The sequence below is a fragment of the Acanthisitta chloris genome, unplaced genomic scaffold (assembly GCF_000695815.1).
Source record: "Acanthisitta chloris isolate BGI_N310 unplaced genomic scaffold, ASM69581v1 scaffold17485, whole genome shotgun sequence".
NCBI lineage: Eukaryota > Metazoa > Chordata > Aves > Passeriformes > Acanthisittidae > Acanthisitta > Acanthisitta chloris.
The window spans coordinates 144,834-162,627 of record NW_008672837.1 but is presented as its reverse complement, the minus strand read 5'-3'; the positions used below and the strand labels follow the sequence as shown (position 1 = coordinate 162,627).

Genomic DNA, 17,794 nt, shown 5'->3' with positions numbered 1-17,794 from the left:
GTGTTCACAGCCAGGCTGGATGAGCCTTGAGCAACCTGCTCTGGTGGGAGGTGTCCCTGCCCAGGGCAGGGGTTGGGACTAGATGATCTGTAAGGTCCATTCCAACCCTAAAATTCTATGATTTTATGGTTAAAGCAGTGCACAAGTACTTGCTCTGGTATATTTGGTTTGAATTCCATAGAAAAGAAAATTGAAGAGGTGTTACTGGAATTTTTCCTAAAAGATTAACCTCATGATTCAAAACATTATGTTATCTAGTAAAAGGGAATTGCTGCTGCCATTTAAAAAGCAAATCAGTGATTTGTGTTGTGAAGGAACAAATCCTAGTTTGGTGAAAATTGTCTTAGCCACTGGCCTCTTCTGAACTATACATGTGTCACCTCAAAGCTGTCTGAAAAATGTCTCTGAAGCTTCATCAGGTGTGTTCTGTGTGCAGGCAGATAACCAGGTGGAGCAGAACAGAAAACACTTCTATGAACTGTCCCTCGAGTATGTGTGCAAGTTGCAGGAGATACAAGAGCGGAAGAAGTTTGAGTGTGTGGAACCTGTAAGTATCACTGAATTCAGCCTATTCCTACCCCTCCTCCCTCTCTTTCACAAGAGGTGGAAAAAAAGTCCAGCTGGACAAAAGACAAGCTCTGTTTTCTGGAAAGCATCTGCAGTTTTGTGACTTAACAGAATTTAAAGCAACTTACATGGGCACAAATTCCCAGTACAGATAGACGTGACTAGGGATCTCAAAGCTTATCTCAGTGATTACAGTTGATTTGGACCCACTGATGTTGGTTTTCAGAAAATGTGGAGAACCTTCTGCTGTACTGCAAAAACTCAGTTTGTAAAGTGAAATAGAACAGAGGATGCAAGAGGGTGATGTTAGTGTGAGATCATCTAGTCCCAACCCCTGCCCTGGGCAGGGACACCTCCCACCAGAGCAGATTGCTCGAGGCTCATCCAACCTGGCTGTGAACACTGCCAGGGTTGGGGCAGCCACAGTCTCCCTGGGCAACCTGGGCCAGGGTCTCACCACCCTCACAGGAAAAAACTTCTCCCTACTATCTAACCTAAATTTCCCTTCCTTCATTTTGAATCCATTACCCCTTGTCCTGTCACTGCAGCTGCTTCTTAGAACAAACCAGATGACTCTGCTATGAAAGTCATCTCCACATGATCCTTAGTAGAGAGGGGAATGACCAGGGAAATGGTGACTACAAGACAGAGTTATCATTACCTCCTTGTGCACAAATATTTCTGCCAGACATCACTGGTATCATAGCAGCTGTTGGAAAACATTACCTCGGAAAGTTTGGGAGTTAGGGAATACGCATTGCCTATGGTCAAATGGAAAATACAGATCAGTAGTGAAATTCCAGAGACAGGACCACCCAAAAAATGCCTTCATGGATAGATCATCATTTGAATTAAAGAGTTACTCAGAAAGTGTAAGCATTAGTGGAAATTTAAAACCAATCATTTTGTCATCTCTGATCTTTCAAAAAATGTGCAGCAATCAGATTCAAGGAAATGGAGTTCATTCTAACAAACCTTTTATTTCTATTGCAGGTGCTATCATTTTTTCAGGGTTTGTTCACTTTCTATCATCAGGGATATGAGCTTGCTAAGGACTTCAATCATTACAAAATGGCTCTGCAGATAAATATACAAAATGTAAGTTGAGTCTACTTTTGTGAGTAAAATCACCCACTTGAATTATTGCCTGTGCAGTTATCTGTATTGCCACTCCTCGCTCTGTGTTGGTGCATTGCCTGTCAACTTCAGGGATATGGTGCCATCTCCTGGATAATCATCCTCATCACTAACAAGTCATCGTGAGTTCCAGGGAGTTCGTCATCACTTCTAATAATCGTTTAAAGAACAAGCACCAAGGAAAAGGTCCCCACTCCTTTTTCCATGTTTTTATAGAGGAATAAGACAAGGATTATCATGAAGGAGTTTCAAGACAAATGAGGTCTGTTAAAGTGCCAACAGCACTGGAGAATGCAGAGGATGGGTAATGAAATGCCAAGATTTTCTAAGTTTTACGTCTGTTTTGATGTGGAGTTTCTGTTTCTCATGCAGAAACCCTTTCAGGCAAGAACATCCCTGTTGGGCTGGGGTGCAGAACTGTATAAGGAGACTTGGTGTTGGCACACATGGCAGATTTGACAAAACAATCTATTTTTTCGAGAGCAAGGTAACCAAGGCCCACTGCTAGTTTAGTGTACCCTCACACCAAATTGCCCAATGTCATCTGCTTGGGTGTGGGGGAGCAGGAAGTAAGGCTGAAGTAATGGGACTGACAGAGTCACTGGTATGATGGTCTGTTTCCTTCCTTGAGATTTGTTGAAGAATAAAACTTGTTCAGAGATGTGCCAGAGGCTTCTTGGTCGGGAGAAAACCATGTACCTTACTACAAATGATCAGTTTGTGATGGTGCATCTGTTTTGTTGACCTCAGGGCATCTAGAATTAAGACACAGAAACTACTTCATGGAGTTGGCAGCCTGTTTTCAGAAGTGGCTTTGGAAGAGAAGATTACAGTTGGAGTATACACAGTGACATGATTTATGTGTCACGATACCATTCATTTGCTTTTCTTCTCATATGTTTAAGTCTCAGGTTTTTTCTTGGTTGTTAATTGGCTAGGGTAGGGGAACTGATTAGGGAGTAACTTCATAAGCAGATTTCATGGCAGAAATCATTGCTTCTGGAGGAAATTTCAGGACTGATTTGCTTCTGTGTGCTGAGCTTAAGAGTGAGGAGCAGCATGGAGCTGCAGTGGAGAGAGGGGAGCTGATGCAAGATAAGCAAGAAATGAAACATGGAAGGGAAGCTCTGAAAGAGTTTTGAAGTGCTGGATTTCAGATTACAGATGGAAAAGAGCCAGTGAAGTGATGAGCAATAAGAAAGTAAGCTAGTCTCAACAGCTGCAGTTTCAATTGCCTGAATGGTATTACAGTGTGCCCCAGCAAATTCTAAAGAGGTTGAGCACTGCAGCTCAAGTGTTATGAACAGATAGGAAGAAGCTATGGAGAGAAAGGAGGACAAGGCTTAACAACTCTCTGAGGCAAGAGGACAATAGGAGGAAGAATCTGAAAAGATCATGAGAGGACATGACACATTCTCCTCTGTGTCGAAGATTAACAAAACTTCCCAAAGGAAAAATGAACTGGAGCTTGTCTGGTACAGCAGAGCAGAACACTGGATTGACATGTTAGATATTGAAGGGTGCAAGATTCAGCACAGAGAGCCTAGTTGTGTCTGGAGAGTGATTTGAGAGTTGCCTTCCCTTTCATTCAGGTTGTCTTTACTTTGAGAATTATGCTGTGGATTTCCTCTCCTCAGTGTGTGCTTGTCCTGTGGAAAAAAGTAAAAGTGGTGAAGCAGCATTTTCAAAAGCTCATCCATATTCAGCAAAATAAAGGTGCTCTCAGAAAGCAACAAGACACATAAGCACACATCTGGAAGTATATGCACTCTTCAAGACGCATGTACCATCTGGGGAAAGTACCAGCTTGGAATTTAAATGCATATTTTCAGTGTTTTCTGTTTGGACAGGTGTGTATATGGAGAAAACCAGGTTATCACCATGATTGCTTTGGTTTTGGTATTTGCTCATTGGTCAGTTATCAGTGTTTTTCAGACCAAACTGAAGAGGGTTTTTTTTGTGTCAGGTGTGAGCTGTTCTGTTATCTTCTGTAAAAAAATTTGCTCCATCAGACATGGAGGAAGCTTCTATCAGCTTCTCACAGAGGCCCCTTCTGTGGTCCCCTCCACCACCAAAACATTGCCATGCAAACCAAGTAGAGGATTATAACTCTTATCTGCCAGGAAGAGTAAGTCTTTCCTCCACTCTCTTTACTAATGGGGTTTTTTTTGTCTTGTTTTAGACACGAAATCGTTTTGAAGGAACGAGGTCAGAGGTAGAGGAGCTCATGAACAAGATCAGAAGAAATCCTCAGGAACATAAAAGAGCAAATCACTTCACAATGGAAGGCTACCTCTATGTACAAGAAAAAAGTAAGTTGTATTTTGTATTCTATAGTGCCCATATTTTGCATACAGCCAAGTCTAGGGGTAACATGAGAATGCAAAGAATTTGCAGTTTATTGAAGAGTTATTCAAGTAAATGCTCAAGGTCTCTAATGACAGTGTTACTATGGCCCATAAAAAGAGCATGGAGCTGAAAGTATGACAGTTCTTAGTAAAAATGACTGAATTTAGGGAAGTTTTACATGACCAAAGAATGAGTTTCATGGTTTTTTTAATCTTTACTAAGAATTGTCAAACACATGTTGTCAGACAACAACATGAGTTGTCAAATCAGCCTCTGAAAATTGGGCGAGTTTAGTATGATGAAATGGAATGTAATTTCCTTGATTCAGTGAGGAGCTTTCACTACCTAAATGTGATCATAGGGTCAAATAAAGCAAGAGATATGTTAGGTAACTGATGTAAAAATCTTGCTGTGAAGGTGCACGTCACAAATTTTATCCTGTCAATACTTGGAACAACCATAAAACTTTCTCACACTAATAAATAAGCCCAATAAGTTGCAGATTAATTAAGTAGGGTTCTTAAGTATCATTTTAGAGAGCAGGAAAAGAAAACACAGAAACTGGAAATAATACATACTATGGAATGCTTCTGTGTGTGTAGGACCTGCTCCCTTTGGTTCCAGTTGGGTGAAACATTATTGCATGTACAGAAAAGAGACAAAGAGGTTCACCATGATCCCATTTGAACACAGATCAGGAGGGAAAGTTGTGAGTATATTTTTATATTCTACTCTTTATACTTGTCCTGTATCAAGATCAGAGGACATGTCAGATAAGATGTGTCAAATACTTTCTCTCTCTACCTTGCCTCTTTTTCTTCTTTGCTCATGCAGTTCAGTCTGCCATTTAAGGACATTAACCTAAAGTAATGGATGGATTAAGAGATAAGAACTCTGTAGACTTTTCAGTTGCTTCCTTTTAGAAGACTAGAGGACATAGTACAGATAACATGCAGTGTATCACCTTTTAGAATCTCATTTTTCCATGAGGCATTGAACTTGTGAAAGTATAAATCAGGAAACTATAATAGACCTAGAAATTTCTTTATTATGTGCTCCTGTTAGATTTTCTTTTAGAGATGTAAGTACTAGAAGTGGGACTAGAAAAGTGGATTTTAGTAGGAATATAATTTGTACTGGCAACTGAATGTGATTTCAGATATCTTTGATAGCTTCTGTATTTTTCAAGACCCAAGACTCTGTTGATTTTAAGTGGCTTTAATTCGTACTTAAATAGTTGGGAACTGATGGCACTCAGCACCTTCAGAGGGGATGCATTGCATATACATTAGGATGGATGATCTGCATTTTGTTGCAAAAAGAAAGGATATCTGAAGGTGGAAAATAGTGCTTGAGTCAATACGCCTGTAAATGCAGGACCCTGCCCTGTCTTCAAATTTGGCTGGAAAATCACATTGGAATTTTATCAAGTTATTGTACCATATTACTTTGAGCAGAGGGGAGATAGCTGTCATCATTTTGAGGACTGTGTATATTTACAAATGCATTGACTTTTGTAAAAGCTCTGGAAAACCTGATGTACTGAAAATTAGTGGGAGTTGGCTTCCTTAATTATTTCAGTACTTCTCTGAGTTTTTTTATCCTGATCTAGTCTAATTGTAATAAACCATTCTAGTCAGTACAGTATATAGTTTGTGTCTAAGCATTCAGCATTCTAAACTACTTATGAAGCCATTTTTGCTGTATTAAAAATCACCCATTTGGAAACCCACAATGCAAATCAGTGACAACCTTCAGCATCTGGAGATGCTGAGTAAGACAAGAAATAATTAAATTATGTAGTTAATCCTGATTAAATCTGGTATAACTCACGTAACAGTCAGATAAGAGTTTGTGTGATTTCTGGGTTAAATCAGGTCCTAGCATTGGTCTGTCTAGAAGAAAGAGCTGGTTCTGTAAGACAACTACAGGTAGTAAAGAACACTTTGTTTGTGCTAGTTAATGTAACAATAGCCTTTATTATGGAAGTCACTGTGTCTGACATAAAATGGGAGAAGTCTTTTACACTCATTGTGTTGCTTATGTTGTAACAGGTGCAAAATCTTTATAGCAGCATCTTTTTCTGAGCTTAACTTACTGTGGTACTGAGTTATACTGTAAAGTACCAGCTAAAATGGTCTCAATGTTTTTGCCTTTATGTCCTGTAAATGACCATAGAATTGATGTGTTATTGTGCAGAGAAGTGAATGGTAAACATTAGCAAATTCTTTTGAAAGTGACACTTTCAGTACAGCTTTTGCCATTATTTTAATATGAATTTACCTTGCTTGGCTTCTAGAGTTGACTTACTGGAGCTTTCAGTTAGTGCATCAAGCATATAAACCCTTTTCTTTCCACAGGGCGATGAGGAACTTTTCGTCCTTACATATTGTACCAAAAGAAATATAGACACAATAGACAGAAGATTCTGTTTCGACTTAGAAGCTTCAGACAGGTAAACTCATGGGACACACTGGAAGAACTCTTTCTGAGCAGATGTTAACATGACTGTAAAGCAACTGTAGTAGCTTTTTTCTGATTTCTTCAGTGCATGTTCAGACTGCCAATGGGAAATGGTCACCAAAGGAGCAGACAAGCACTGCCAGAGATCACTGGGCTTTACCTCAGTTCATAGAGTCATACAAATTTTAGGGAGTGGACCTTAGATGTCATCCAGTCCCAACCCCCTGCCCTGGGCAGGGACACCTCCAACCAGAGCAGGCTGCTCAAGGCTTAATCCAGCCTGGCTTTGAACACTGCCAGGGCTGGGGCATCTACTATCTCCCTGGGCAGTCCAGTTGTGTGTAGCAGAAGCAAGGAGGAGATAAACTGAAATGTGGACATTGCCTGAACTCACATAAAAGAAAAGCATAGAAAATGTTAGTGAAACTATTGTGAGTTGCTCTTATCATAGTGAAGAAACGTGGCTTAAGTTGAAGTACGTATAGCTCTAGAGAAAGACTGTGATCGCAGCAATAATTCATATAGTCATGACCATGTTGTGTCACAATCCTGAGTTCCAAAATCACCGAAAGGCAGAATCAATCAGGTAGGAAGGGACCACTGTGGGTCACCTGGTCCAACCTCCTAGCTCAGGCAGGGAACTCCTAGAGCACATGGCACAGGATTGTGTCCAGACAGTTCTAGAGAATCTCTAGTGAGAGACCTCCTTGGACAACCTGTTCCAGTGTTCAGTCACTCACACAGTGAAGACCTTCTTCCTCATATTCAGGTGGAATTTCCTGTGCATCAATTTCTGCCCATTACTTCTTGTCTTACTAGTTTGCACCCCCAAGAAGAGCTTGGCCCCATCTGTTTGGCACCCTCCCTTTAGATACTTATATGCATTAATCAACTCCCTCTCAGTCGTCTCTTCTTGAGGCTGAACAAGCCCAACTCCCTCAGCTTTCCTCGTAAGAGAGGTGTTCCAGAAAATGATGTGTTGCTGGGCATATATGCTCGATTTTCAGATTGAAAGTAAGATTATTGGGGTTTTGAGGCCTTTTGTGTCTAGTGTAATCATCCACTGCATCTTGAACATTGTTGCCACTGTCTTTCTGAGGCACCTCCATTTTGTTGCTCTGTTTCATAAGATAATTGCTCATTTTTCTCACTAAAATATCTCAAAATATGATAAGTATTGGTTTTCAACAGCACTGTAGTCTTCCTTCAGTTGTGAAGGTGAGAGAATACAACGTAATAGGGTACTGCAAATAAGTACAGCTGTGGTGATGCTACAATCTTTTGATGCAGATTGTACTTCTGCAGAACTGCATCATATCTAGAATTAAATGCTAGATATAACTTAGTGGACTATTGCTGAGTTTTTTGAATCAACCCCCTCTGAGCTGTTTTTAACCTACACATTTGTTCCTTAATTTTACCAATTAACTGTGTTCTAATCTATAATATAGTAATCTTCAAGTTTTATAGGCTTTTGTTTTTTCCAATCAAATTCTTAGTATTCTCATTTACAGCTCAGGTGGCATTTGTTACCAGTCTACAACATAGTTTGAACTTGCATTTTTGACTTGAGGAGGATATGGCCTAACTATTCTAACACTGTGTCCCAACAGTAGGAAAGGGGGTAAAGGTTTATGCTCTTGACATCAGTTCCCCTTGGGTCAGTCTAGTGGTCAGTAGGGATAAGAGATTTCACACGGAGTCTGATAAAGTTGCTCCAAAGTAGCCTAAGAAATGTCACTCTGTTCCCCTCTGTGTGTCATCTGCTTGGTGGACTGTCTGGAGTTGGAACTGAGATGGATGGAGAGCAGTTTCCTTGATGCTGCAATACATTTTTTTCATTCTCTTCTCCAGTAAAAGTGGGAAAAGTCTAATTCATCTTTCTGTCCAGATATAATAGACACAACTGCTCCACTGTGACCTTAATATCAGACATTTTTCTTTTAATAATATATGTGTGTAGCACTGAGATGTTCCCATGGAGATTAGTTCTGTGCTGCAGGCCATTAGCTTGTTTCCTTGGTATCAGTTCAGGGCACACTTATCCCTCAGCTTGTCCAAGTTAAAAAATAACATGGAGATTGACAGCTGGTCAGGAGGTTTTCTTTGTTGCTGTACTGTGGAAGGAGGCAAAGTCGTAAAATTTTAGCAGAGACTTTTCAGCAAACATTGAGCCTTGTGCGTGACTTGAGCCTAATTTGGAGCTAGCTGAAAATGTACATATTTTTCTTTTAAAGGGAGAGCTGAGATGATTGTTTTTACTTTGCATTCTGATACTCCCAACTATACACTAAGCTCTGAGGGTGCTAGGATCCTGGCTAAATCTCTGGGAAGTGATGGGTTTTCTTCTGTTTCTAGTACTCCATGAAGTTTAGTTGAAGGTAACAAGTGGTAGAGAAATTTAAGGAGACAGCAGAGGGTAGAAAAAAAGATATTCTTTTGATCAAGGGCATTATCCTTTTGAAATACTGCTTAGATTTTAATTTTTCCAATACAGGACAGGAAGGAGGGAAAGCTTTGCCTTTTTTACTTTAATTTGAAGACAAATAAATAATGTTCATGCAGCATATACTGAGTTGGATGTATTGCCCCTAGCTGATACTCTTTGATACCTTGACAGTTGTCATTTGCTGAAAAGAAGGAAAGTTTACCCTGCATAAGGAAACTCATGTGGTTTTGGTTCAAACTGTTAAAAGAAAGTAGACAAGAAAGAATTTTAGTTAGTTTCTTTCAGGTGGGTTTTTTTCCCAGTGGGTGATTAAATTTGCAAGTTTATGATGGTTGCAGCTCTGTGCTACTGGCAGACCCATTTCCACTGGAAAAAAAATTGCTGGTATAGCTTGTGAAGCTGCATTGCTTACTGTTAATACCAGTATTGCCTTGTTTTAGTCATAAAAGTTATTAATTGCAGGCATTAGTGTCCTCACACATCTGAAAAGAGATTTTAGCAGGAGGTATTTGTTCTTATGGAGTTTTATGCTGCAATTAAATTGGGTGCTTTGATCTAATTTATGGCAAGGTAAAAATCAACTAGAAGTGTCTCTAGCTGTAAAAATGTGAACATGGTACGTAAACTGTTTCAGTTTTAAGTAAAAGTGGGATTTCTGCTGTTTTTTTTCTGTGCTGTTATTTTCATGTAACATTTTCCCCTATGGCTATTTTGCACCTTGAAGACAGATATCATACAAAAGAGAGAGAGAATGTTATTAATTAGCTTTTTATTTCTATCCATCTCTAGATAATGAGATTTCCAAATCTGCTAAAAGTATTGGCAGGCTGAAAATAATAGTTTGGCATTTTAATTGGCAGCAAAATAATTGCCCAAATCACCTGTTCCTCTTTTACCTCTCCTTGCTTTGTACACTGTGCTGGACAACACAGTTACTCTGTTTAGTTTTCTATGGTATAAACACAAAAGTAGGTTTATGTTCATCTCTGTTCACTAGTCCCTATGTCCCACAGTTGTCCATCCATGTGTTTTAGCAAAGTTATAATAGTGGAGTTGTGTAATGAGGTACTGGTTGTTCTTAGTAGATGTTTACTGACAAACTCTAATCATTGTTGCTCTTTTAAAGCTGAAGATTAGGTATTGAGTAAGTTGACAAATGCCATTTTTCATCTCATGGCAACACAGGACTAAGTTTATCTGCAGTTCAGAAAACTCAGTAACTCCTACCAAGTGTTGGAATCAGCAAGTGATCAACAATGAGCTACACCAAATAAATAGTTTGTAGATTCACTTTCTTTTTTCCCCTCCCTATTCTCCCTATTCCCTACTGTGCATATCACTTCTATATCTTTTATTTTCAAGATGAGGAGAGCTTAGTTATTAAGCAAAAACCCTCAACTTTTAGGGCAATGAACTTCTCCTTGTCGTTGGAAGTAGAAGTTGACAAGACCTCTATAGTTGCTGATGAATGCAGTTACTCTATGCTGTTGGTATATTTGCAGGCCTGGAGTTCCTGTGACCATGCAGGCATTTTCTGAAGAGGACAGGAGGCTGTGGATGGAAGCCTTGGATGGAAAAGAAGCTGTAAGCATCACTTCTTAAAATATTCTTTTATAGTGTAATGGAGAATTTTCTCACCCACTGTTATCTGATCCAATTTATGCTTTAATAAACTGGGATTATGTAGTTTGCAAAGTGATAGATTCAGTGCAGAGAGAATAAAAGTGTAATAAAACTCAGGAGAGATGAGTGACTTGGTAAAGCTCAGAGTAGATAACTGCTAATGCTGATATAAGATGTTTTTCATTGTAATGACAGCACTGATTTTTATAAATGCTTTCCCATCATGGTGATAATATTGGTGTTCTAGAAAATGTCTAGTATGAGCATGTTCTCTTAGTCTTGTGCTGCCACACTGCATTCCAGTGGCAAAATTTGGATGAGTGAGTTACATGGTACTACTAATTTATTTGTTTTCTAAACCAGATCAAAAAAGTCTGTCAATGGGACTGAGGTTGTACTTGAATACATTTAATTTCTGGCTGACATCAGGAAATAGATCTGAACTGTAGAATTAAAACACAGTGTAGATTATGTCTTTTTTCTCTTTTTGCCTCAGCTGTTCATCAATTTGAACAAATCAAATGCAAAACGAGAGGGAAGTAAGTATCTGAATTACTGTTCAAGCTATTTTTTGTTAACGTTTGAGAATGGCAAATATAATTTATTTTTTTCTGTGGATCTAACTTAATTAAATACTTTTAAACCTTGAGTTCTGAATATAATTTGTGGATTTTGAGGGGTTTCATACTACCTCAGTTTAGTACATAAGTAAGAATTGTAGGACTGCATGTAAGCTAGAGATTGTTTAAGACTAGAGCTAGACTGGGTTTTTTTCCAATTTACTTCATGCTTGAAACTGGCTCAAAAAAGTCTGAATTTGTATGTAAATGCATCACAATTTCTTAATCCAGATTGTGTGTACACATCTGTTAGAATGGGTAAGTATAGTTTCAAAAGCAAATGCAGCTGAACATAAAGGTCAGCAGCAAAGCTGAATGATGCATTTAAAATCTAAACTAAAATCTGGAAGCTGAAGAGTTGGCTTTGTTTAGACAGCATTTCCTTTCTTCTGTTAGCTAAATATACGAGTGAAAACAGGTGTCCTTCTTTCATTCTCATCAATTTATGCTTGTTTTTTAATAAAGGATCAATTAAATTGCTGGTTAAGACTGGATCCTGGTGTTACTACTAGAAATCTTCCTACAGATTTTTTTTCATGGTGCAGGACCAGGTCCCCAGGAATGAGAAGGCCAAATGTTTGGGGAAAGGGCAGTTTTGCAGTATAAGCTTTTAAATGAAGTTTTGATGAGAAGTAAAAGAGTAAGATAGGAACAACAAAGGAGTGCTGGATCTCAGCTGTTGTCCTGTTAATGCATCTGCTTTCATGTACTCAGATCATTAACTGCTGTGAAACGATTTACATGTGTCCTGTGTCTTTAGTGTGGGAATTTTTTTTGGCTTAGGGTAGGACTCAGTAAAAGCCCTGCTGTTGATGATTGCATTTTTTTCATCATAAGTGCTTCCTTGTCCCATTTGGTTAACTCTCAGATGTTGCTGATGATGCAGTAAGTACTGTCAAATTCCATTTTGCATCTGCCACCATATGTAACTAATCAGAGGTCTCATTCTTCAAAGGATGCTGCTGTGAACAGATTCAGTGTAGCCACTACCACCAGACTGAGTCTTTACTTGGCCTAGGCAGGGTTGTGAAGGAGAAAAGTGGAATTTCTCTAGAAAAGGCATGTAGTATTCCCATTCCAGAACATTTGCAGTTTTGCCTCAGAATTAGTAGCTGTAGGATGAAGTCTAGTATTCCCATTCCAGAACATTTGCAGATTTGCCTCAGAATTAGTAGCTGCAGGATGAAGTTCAGCCTTATTTTCAGTGAAAGACCTAATTGTTATGGGTGCTATAAAACTGTTCAAACCTTTTTTTTGTCCTTGTAGGTGCACAATTGGATAAGATAGGGTTTACTGTCATCAAGAAGTGCATCAGTGCTGTTGAAACACGAGGTAATGATCAACTCAACCTGTGTGTGAAGGGTGTGAAGCAGCTGGTCTGCTCTTTGAAGAAGACCTGTGTGGTAAAGTCTCCTGTAGATCTTTAGAAAAGACTTTAACATAGTAGACATTTCACTGATTACACTGACCAGCGGACTGGAGCATCTCCCCTGTGAGGACAGGCTGAGGGAGTTGGGGCTGTTCCGCCTGGAGGAGAGAAGGTTGTGTGAAGACCTCAGAGCAGTTTTTCAATATCTGAAGGGGCTCCAGGGAAGCTGCAGAGGGTCTCTGTGTTAGGAACTGCAGGGACAGGACAAGGGGCAATGGGGACAAATTTCAAGGAGGGGAAATTTAGGTTAGATATTAGGAAGAAGTGTTTCCCTGTGAGGGTGGTGAGACCCTGTGCCAGGTTGCCCAGGGAGGCTGTGGCTGCCCCAACCCTGGCAGTGTTCACAGCCAGGTTGGCTGAGCCTTGAGCAACCTGCTCTGGTGGGAGGTGTCCCTGCCCAGGGCAGGGGGTGATCTGTAGTGTCCATTCCAACCCCTAAAGTTCTATAATTCTTTGACCAGGGCAGGTGTCTGTCCAGTCCCAGCCTATTATGTATGACTTTCCCTCAAGAAATGTGTTTTCAAGCAGTGCTTGCAAGTGGATAATGGCACCACTTTCAACAAATTGAGCCAATGTTTGTGTACAACACCTGAGGCAAACCTGTGCTTTGTAGGCAGTTCCTGTACCTTTGCTGTTGGAACAGACTAGTTTATTTTAGTATTCCATTTCTGCTTCATCACTTAAGACAGAAGAACAGGAGCTGAGCAGACAAGTGCCTAACAAAAGGTATTGAAGTACTTTTGGTGGAATTAGTCTCACGACAGAGGCAAAGATGCTGTCAGGCTTACTGTTGCATATAGTTATTCTTGTACCTCCAAAACTGTAGATGGAAGAGAAAGGTCAGTGTGCAGAGAGGATTCAAGAGGTGGTTGGGATGGATGGTGGTGTGGCTCTGGGTCACAGACCCTGTGTAGCTTGGACACTGGGTAGTGTCTGCTTTTTGTCTCATTGCCATGGGAGAAGCAAACAACCCTTGTGTGGCCATGCTGAAATGTGAGGTGAGCAGCCACTCAGGCTCACTGTGCTGCACACGGTGCTGTGTGGAGAACCTGCTCGTTTGGTTGTGGCTTTATAAAAAAGAGGCGAAGAGATTAAAAGAGGTGATTGGCTGCAGTGTGTTTCTTAGTTTGCTCAAAGAGGTGTTGAAATTTTTCTGTATGCATTTTGCTTTTCTCCTAAATTGTTGACCTTCCTTCCCACTCCGCAAGGGGAGATTTAGGACTTAGAAACTGTATATTTTTTTCTGGAGTTTTGGCATTGCAAAGGGCAGAATATTTTTATCCTTCTTTGCATCACAGTCCAGCTTAAATACGATAGATGAACAGAAGAACGGGTTGTTCATGCTTGCTGTCAGTGCAGAATCATACTAAAAATCAGTGCCTTCCATGTATACACTTACTATGTGGTATTTTTAGCAAGACCAAGCAGCCTCTGTGATACTGAGAAATTTGTATTTATACAGCAAGAAGCATCTGAAATTCTTATTCTCTTGGACATTTTTTTTTATCAGTCCTGTCTGATGCATTAAAGATGTTATTCTAGATTAGACCATATTCTATCTGGTGTTATTTTTGTTCATTCTGTTCTTTTGAATATTTTTTAGATAAGGTTTGCCTGTCTCATCACTTTAAACTTTCAGTCACTGGCATTTGCAATCTGAATATTTCAGCTGGGAAACATTGCAGATAAAGCTGGCAACCTACAGATAAGTTGCCTTCACTGCAAAATCCTGCTTTGATATAGGATGGATCTTCTCCTTACACTGGATGAGGCAGATTGTATGGGAAGTGTGGCATGTGGTCAAGTAATGAAAGGCAAGTTTTGGCCTACAGTACATGACTAGCAAACTTACAGTACCTCATGAATCCTGATTACTGTAAACAGTGTGGAGTGAACAATATATGTGTAACTGTCTTGTTGTTCAAGACAGATGCTAAGCTTTCATGGCTGAGAATCATGTCTTTCCATAGTGGTATCTGTCCTGAAGAATACTTGGAAGAGAATGAAAGTTACCGAAGTCTCTGGAGACTTTGCAGCTTTGCTGTCCCTTGTACACAAACTTTGTAGGACCTGCAGTCAGTGGAGTGCTTTGTGGTAATTAGTGCCCATGAAAAGACTTATATCTATGAGTTTTGTTTTGGAGAGTACTCAAGAAAGAAAAATGAAATCAGTGTTCAATGAATATTTCTTTTCCCAGGCTTTTAAGCATGGATTTAGATGAGGTACTACCTTTCAGGAACTCAGCAATCCACTTAGCTCTCTTTCAATGAACTTGATTTGTCCTTACATTTCAAGCAGTTGTTGATGGTTTTCTGTTTACTGATTCTGAACTTAACATTAACTGCATTTAAACAAAACAAAACAAATCCCCAGAAAACCAAAACAAAACACACACCCTCCAGGACCTTCTGCTGATGTCTGCTGAGCTAGATGAATGGAGAGCCAATAGAGTACTCAGTTATTTGCTTCAGAAGACTTTGGCCAAATTTGACAGCCTTTCAGACTGCGGATTTTATACCTGTACTAGTTCTTAAAATCAATTTTTACTTGGTTATTTTACTTTAATGATAACACATCAAAAGTGAGTTATATTCAGCAGAAGAAAACAGGACAGATGCTTCTTCAGAGACAGTGCTTGTGTGCCATGTTTTTATCTCTTTTAATCATAATGGGTGTGAGGTTGGCGTGGGTGGAAAGAGAGGACAGTCTAGTGTGGGTGGAAACTGAGAATAGTCTTGTCATGTCATAGCAGAAGTAGTCTGGTATTCAGAGAGAGAAGAGCATAACAGAGATATTGAACACAAACTTGTCAATGGCTGGATGATTTTTTTCTCAGCTATGTTCCCTTTTATAAAGCCAAGAAGGAAATTGTTTGCTCTGAATGAACAGAAGCATCCAAGGCAGTGTCTTGGTTAAAATGCATGTGAGCTCCTGATTCAGCATGGCCTGACAAGGCATTGGCTGTGCTGTACCTGGGAGGAGTTGCTGATGCTCCAGGATATGTGTCCTGTCTCTCACATACTGAGCATGATGCTGGGTGGATGTGCACTGATGTTTTATCTTGGGGAGAGCATTTTTAGGGTTCTGTGTGGAGTTTTTAATTTATAATTCTCTACTGAAAATAATATAATGAGTTAAATGTTTATAGAGACATCGAAGAGCTGTTTACTCTGATGCTAAAGACTCTGCACACGAACACGTGTGCAGGTAGTTGGTTGTACCTTCTCTGAGGATGTGGTAGGTAAGTGTTTGTCTTTAGAACTCGCAGAGCTGCTAATCTGAGCTGCAGAGCGAGATGGCAGCATTGAGCTGTCTGGCCAAACTGGCTGCTCCTGAGACACAAAGTAGAGGGTGAGCAGGAAGTAGAAAACCTTCTCACGTAACATCCAAAAAAAAAAATAAATCTGGCATTACCTTGAATTTAGAGTGCCACTTGTATGGCTGTGTCTGTACTATGGAGTCTGTTAGAAAAAGTTCTATCTGCAGCTATACTCCAAGCCTGTGTCAGCCTCATTTACAATGCCAGTCCCAAATTAAACTTGCCTATGTACCTTGCTTATAATAACATAAACTACTGTTTTTCTTACAATACCTCCTATTTCTAAACATGTTTCACAAACTGTACCTGTGCCAAATTCCGGTATCAGGCAGCCAAACATCTTGAGATAACGTAAATAGGAAGGCAGTGATGCTGCTGGGCTTTACTGCTCAAAGTTGCCAGGAGTGGTTGAGCAGCAGACACAGCGTCTGAGCCCTTCAGCATCTTAGGCAGTGGTAAAGCTATTCCTTGCAATGACTCATCTTGTCAATTGTCTTCTGTAAATGCCAAGCGTTATCAGTGTTGGATGTGCTGAAGATCTGAAATGTGCAGATTAAATCAGAAGTTGTACTGTTTCCAACCAGGTTTGTGTATTTGAAATTACGACAGCATTTGAAAGTATGTTTTAAGGTATAATCTGAAACTTGTGTTGAAATATTAATGCCCCTTTGCACTCCTTGATGTGTGCTAGCAATTAGCTGTGCTTTTTTTTTTTTTCAGGTGGGTGAATTTGAAACTGATCAATTATCTGATAATCACTATCAGACTCAGGATTATTGCTGGAGGATTGTCTCAGTTTCAATGCTGCCACTATTTCAGACATTTTTGCATATCATGTCTATTTTAATACTGAGCAGTGGTTTTCGTGGTTTGACCTTAATTATTTTTAAACCCTCAAAGGTACGTTCAGGGTCAGCACAGTTGGTTTCCCCCAGTTTTAGTGTTAGAAGCACAGTTAGTCATGAAACAACCTCTGAGATGTGCAAAAGCTGAGTGTGACAGGATTTTTTCAGCTTTTTAGCATCTTGCATACAATGCAAGAGTCTTGTTCTGTGATACTAAAAGCAGGAGAGGACACTGTATAAAAGAATGTGATGCATTTTGGCAAAGAATAAAAAAGCTTGATGTTAATTTGGTACCAGAATTTTCCTGGGTGCCTCTAAGAAGTTTGAAGTACAAAGTAATTGCTGCATTTCTAGTGCATCCTTGTTTGGAGTGTCTCAATGACTATGTCCTTGGAGGTTTTTTTGCAGTGTTGGCAGTCTCTAAGTGGTGTATAGCATCCTATCACACTGTGATATCACAAGCAGCTTACTTGGTTGGGTTGATAGCTTCATATTTTAAGAAGAATATTGTGGGCACACAGCTGTTTTTTTGCATTTCTTTTGTGCAAAGCTCAACTGTGAGCATACTCTAGAGCTGTGTTTTTTGATGACCACAGATAAAATAAAGGAGATCTGGCTTATTCTGTTAATTTGAGCCAGCTCTGAACATGACATCTAGCCTAAGACTCAGCACCATTACAGTGATGTTTGCATCCTAGGGAGAGAAAAGAGCTGGTTTTGACCAGGTGGAGCAACCAAGTGAAGTAGCAGCTGCAGCCTGAGCCTGTCAGCTCCCTGCTGGGACAGAGGACCACAGATAAAATAAAGGAGATCTGGCTTATTCTGTTAATTTGAGCCAGCTCTGAACATGACATCTAGCCTAAGACTCAGCACCATTACAGTGATGTTTGCATCCTAGGGAGAGAAAAGAGCTGGTTTTGACCAGGTGGAGCAACCAAGTGAAGTAGCAGCTGCAGCCTGAGCCTGTCAGCTCCCTGCTGGGACAGAGGACAG

General features: G+C 39.9%; 1 protein-coding gene across 1 annotated transcript in view; it reads left to right on the top strand.

The window, feature by feature from the left end:
- Positions 1-436: 436 nt before the first annotated feature.
- The window catches only part of ARHGAP10 (Rho GTPase activating protein 10), a gene marked incomplete at its 5' end in the record, with an annotated part of 86,804 nt that continues 69,446 nt past the window's right edge, over positions 437-17,794 (top strand). The window contains 8 exons of the mRNA XM_009074658.1: positions 437-547; positions 1,561-1,665; positions 3,887-4,016; positions 4,656-4,762; positions 6,414-6,508; positions 10,468-10,549; positions 11,085-11,127; positions 12,475-12,540. Coding sequence (XP_009072906.1) covers positions 437-547; positions 1,561-1,665; positions 3,887-4,016; positions 4,656-4,762; positions 6,414-6,508; positions 10,468-10,549; positions 11,085-11,127; positions 12,475-12,540 — 739 coding nt within the window. The remainder of the gene's footprint in view (positions 548-1,560; positions 1,666-3,886; positions 4,017-4,655; positions 4,763-6,413; positions 6,509-10,467; positions 10,550-11,084; positions 11,128-12,474; positions 12,541-17,794) is intronic.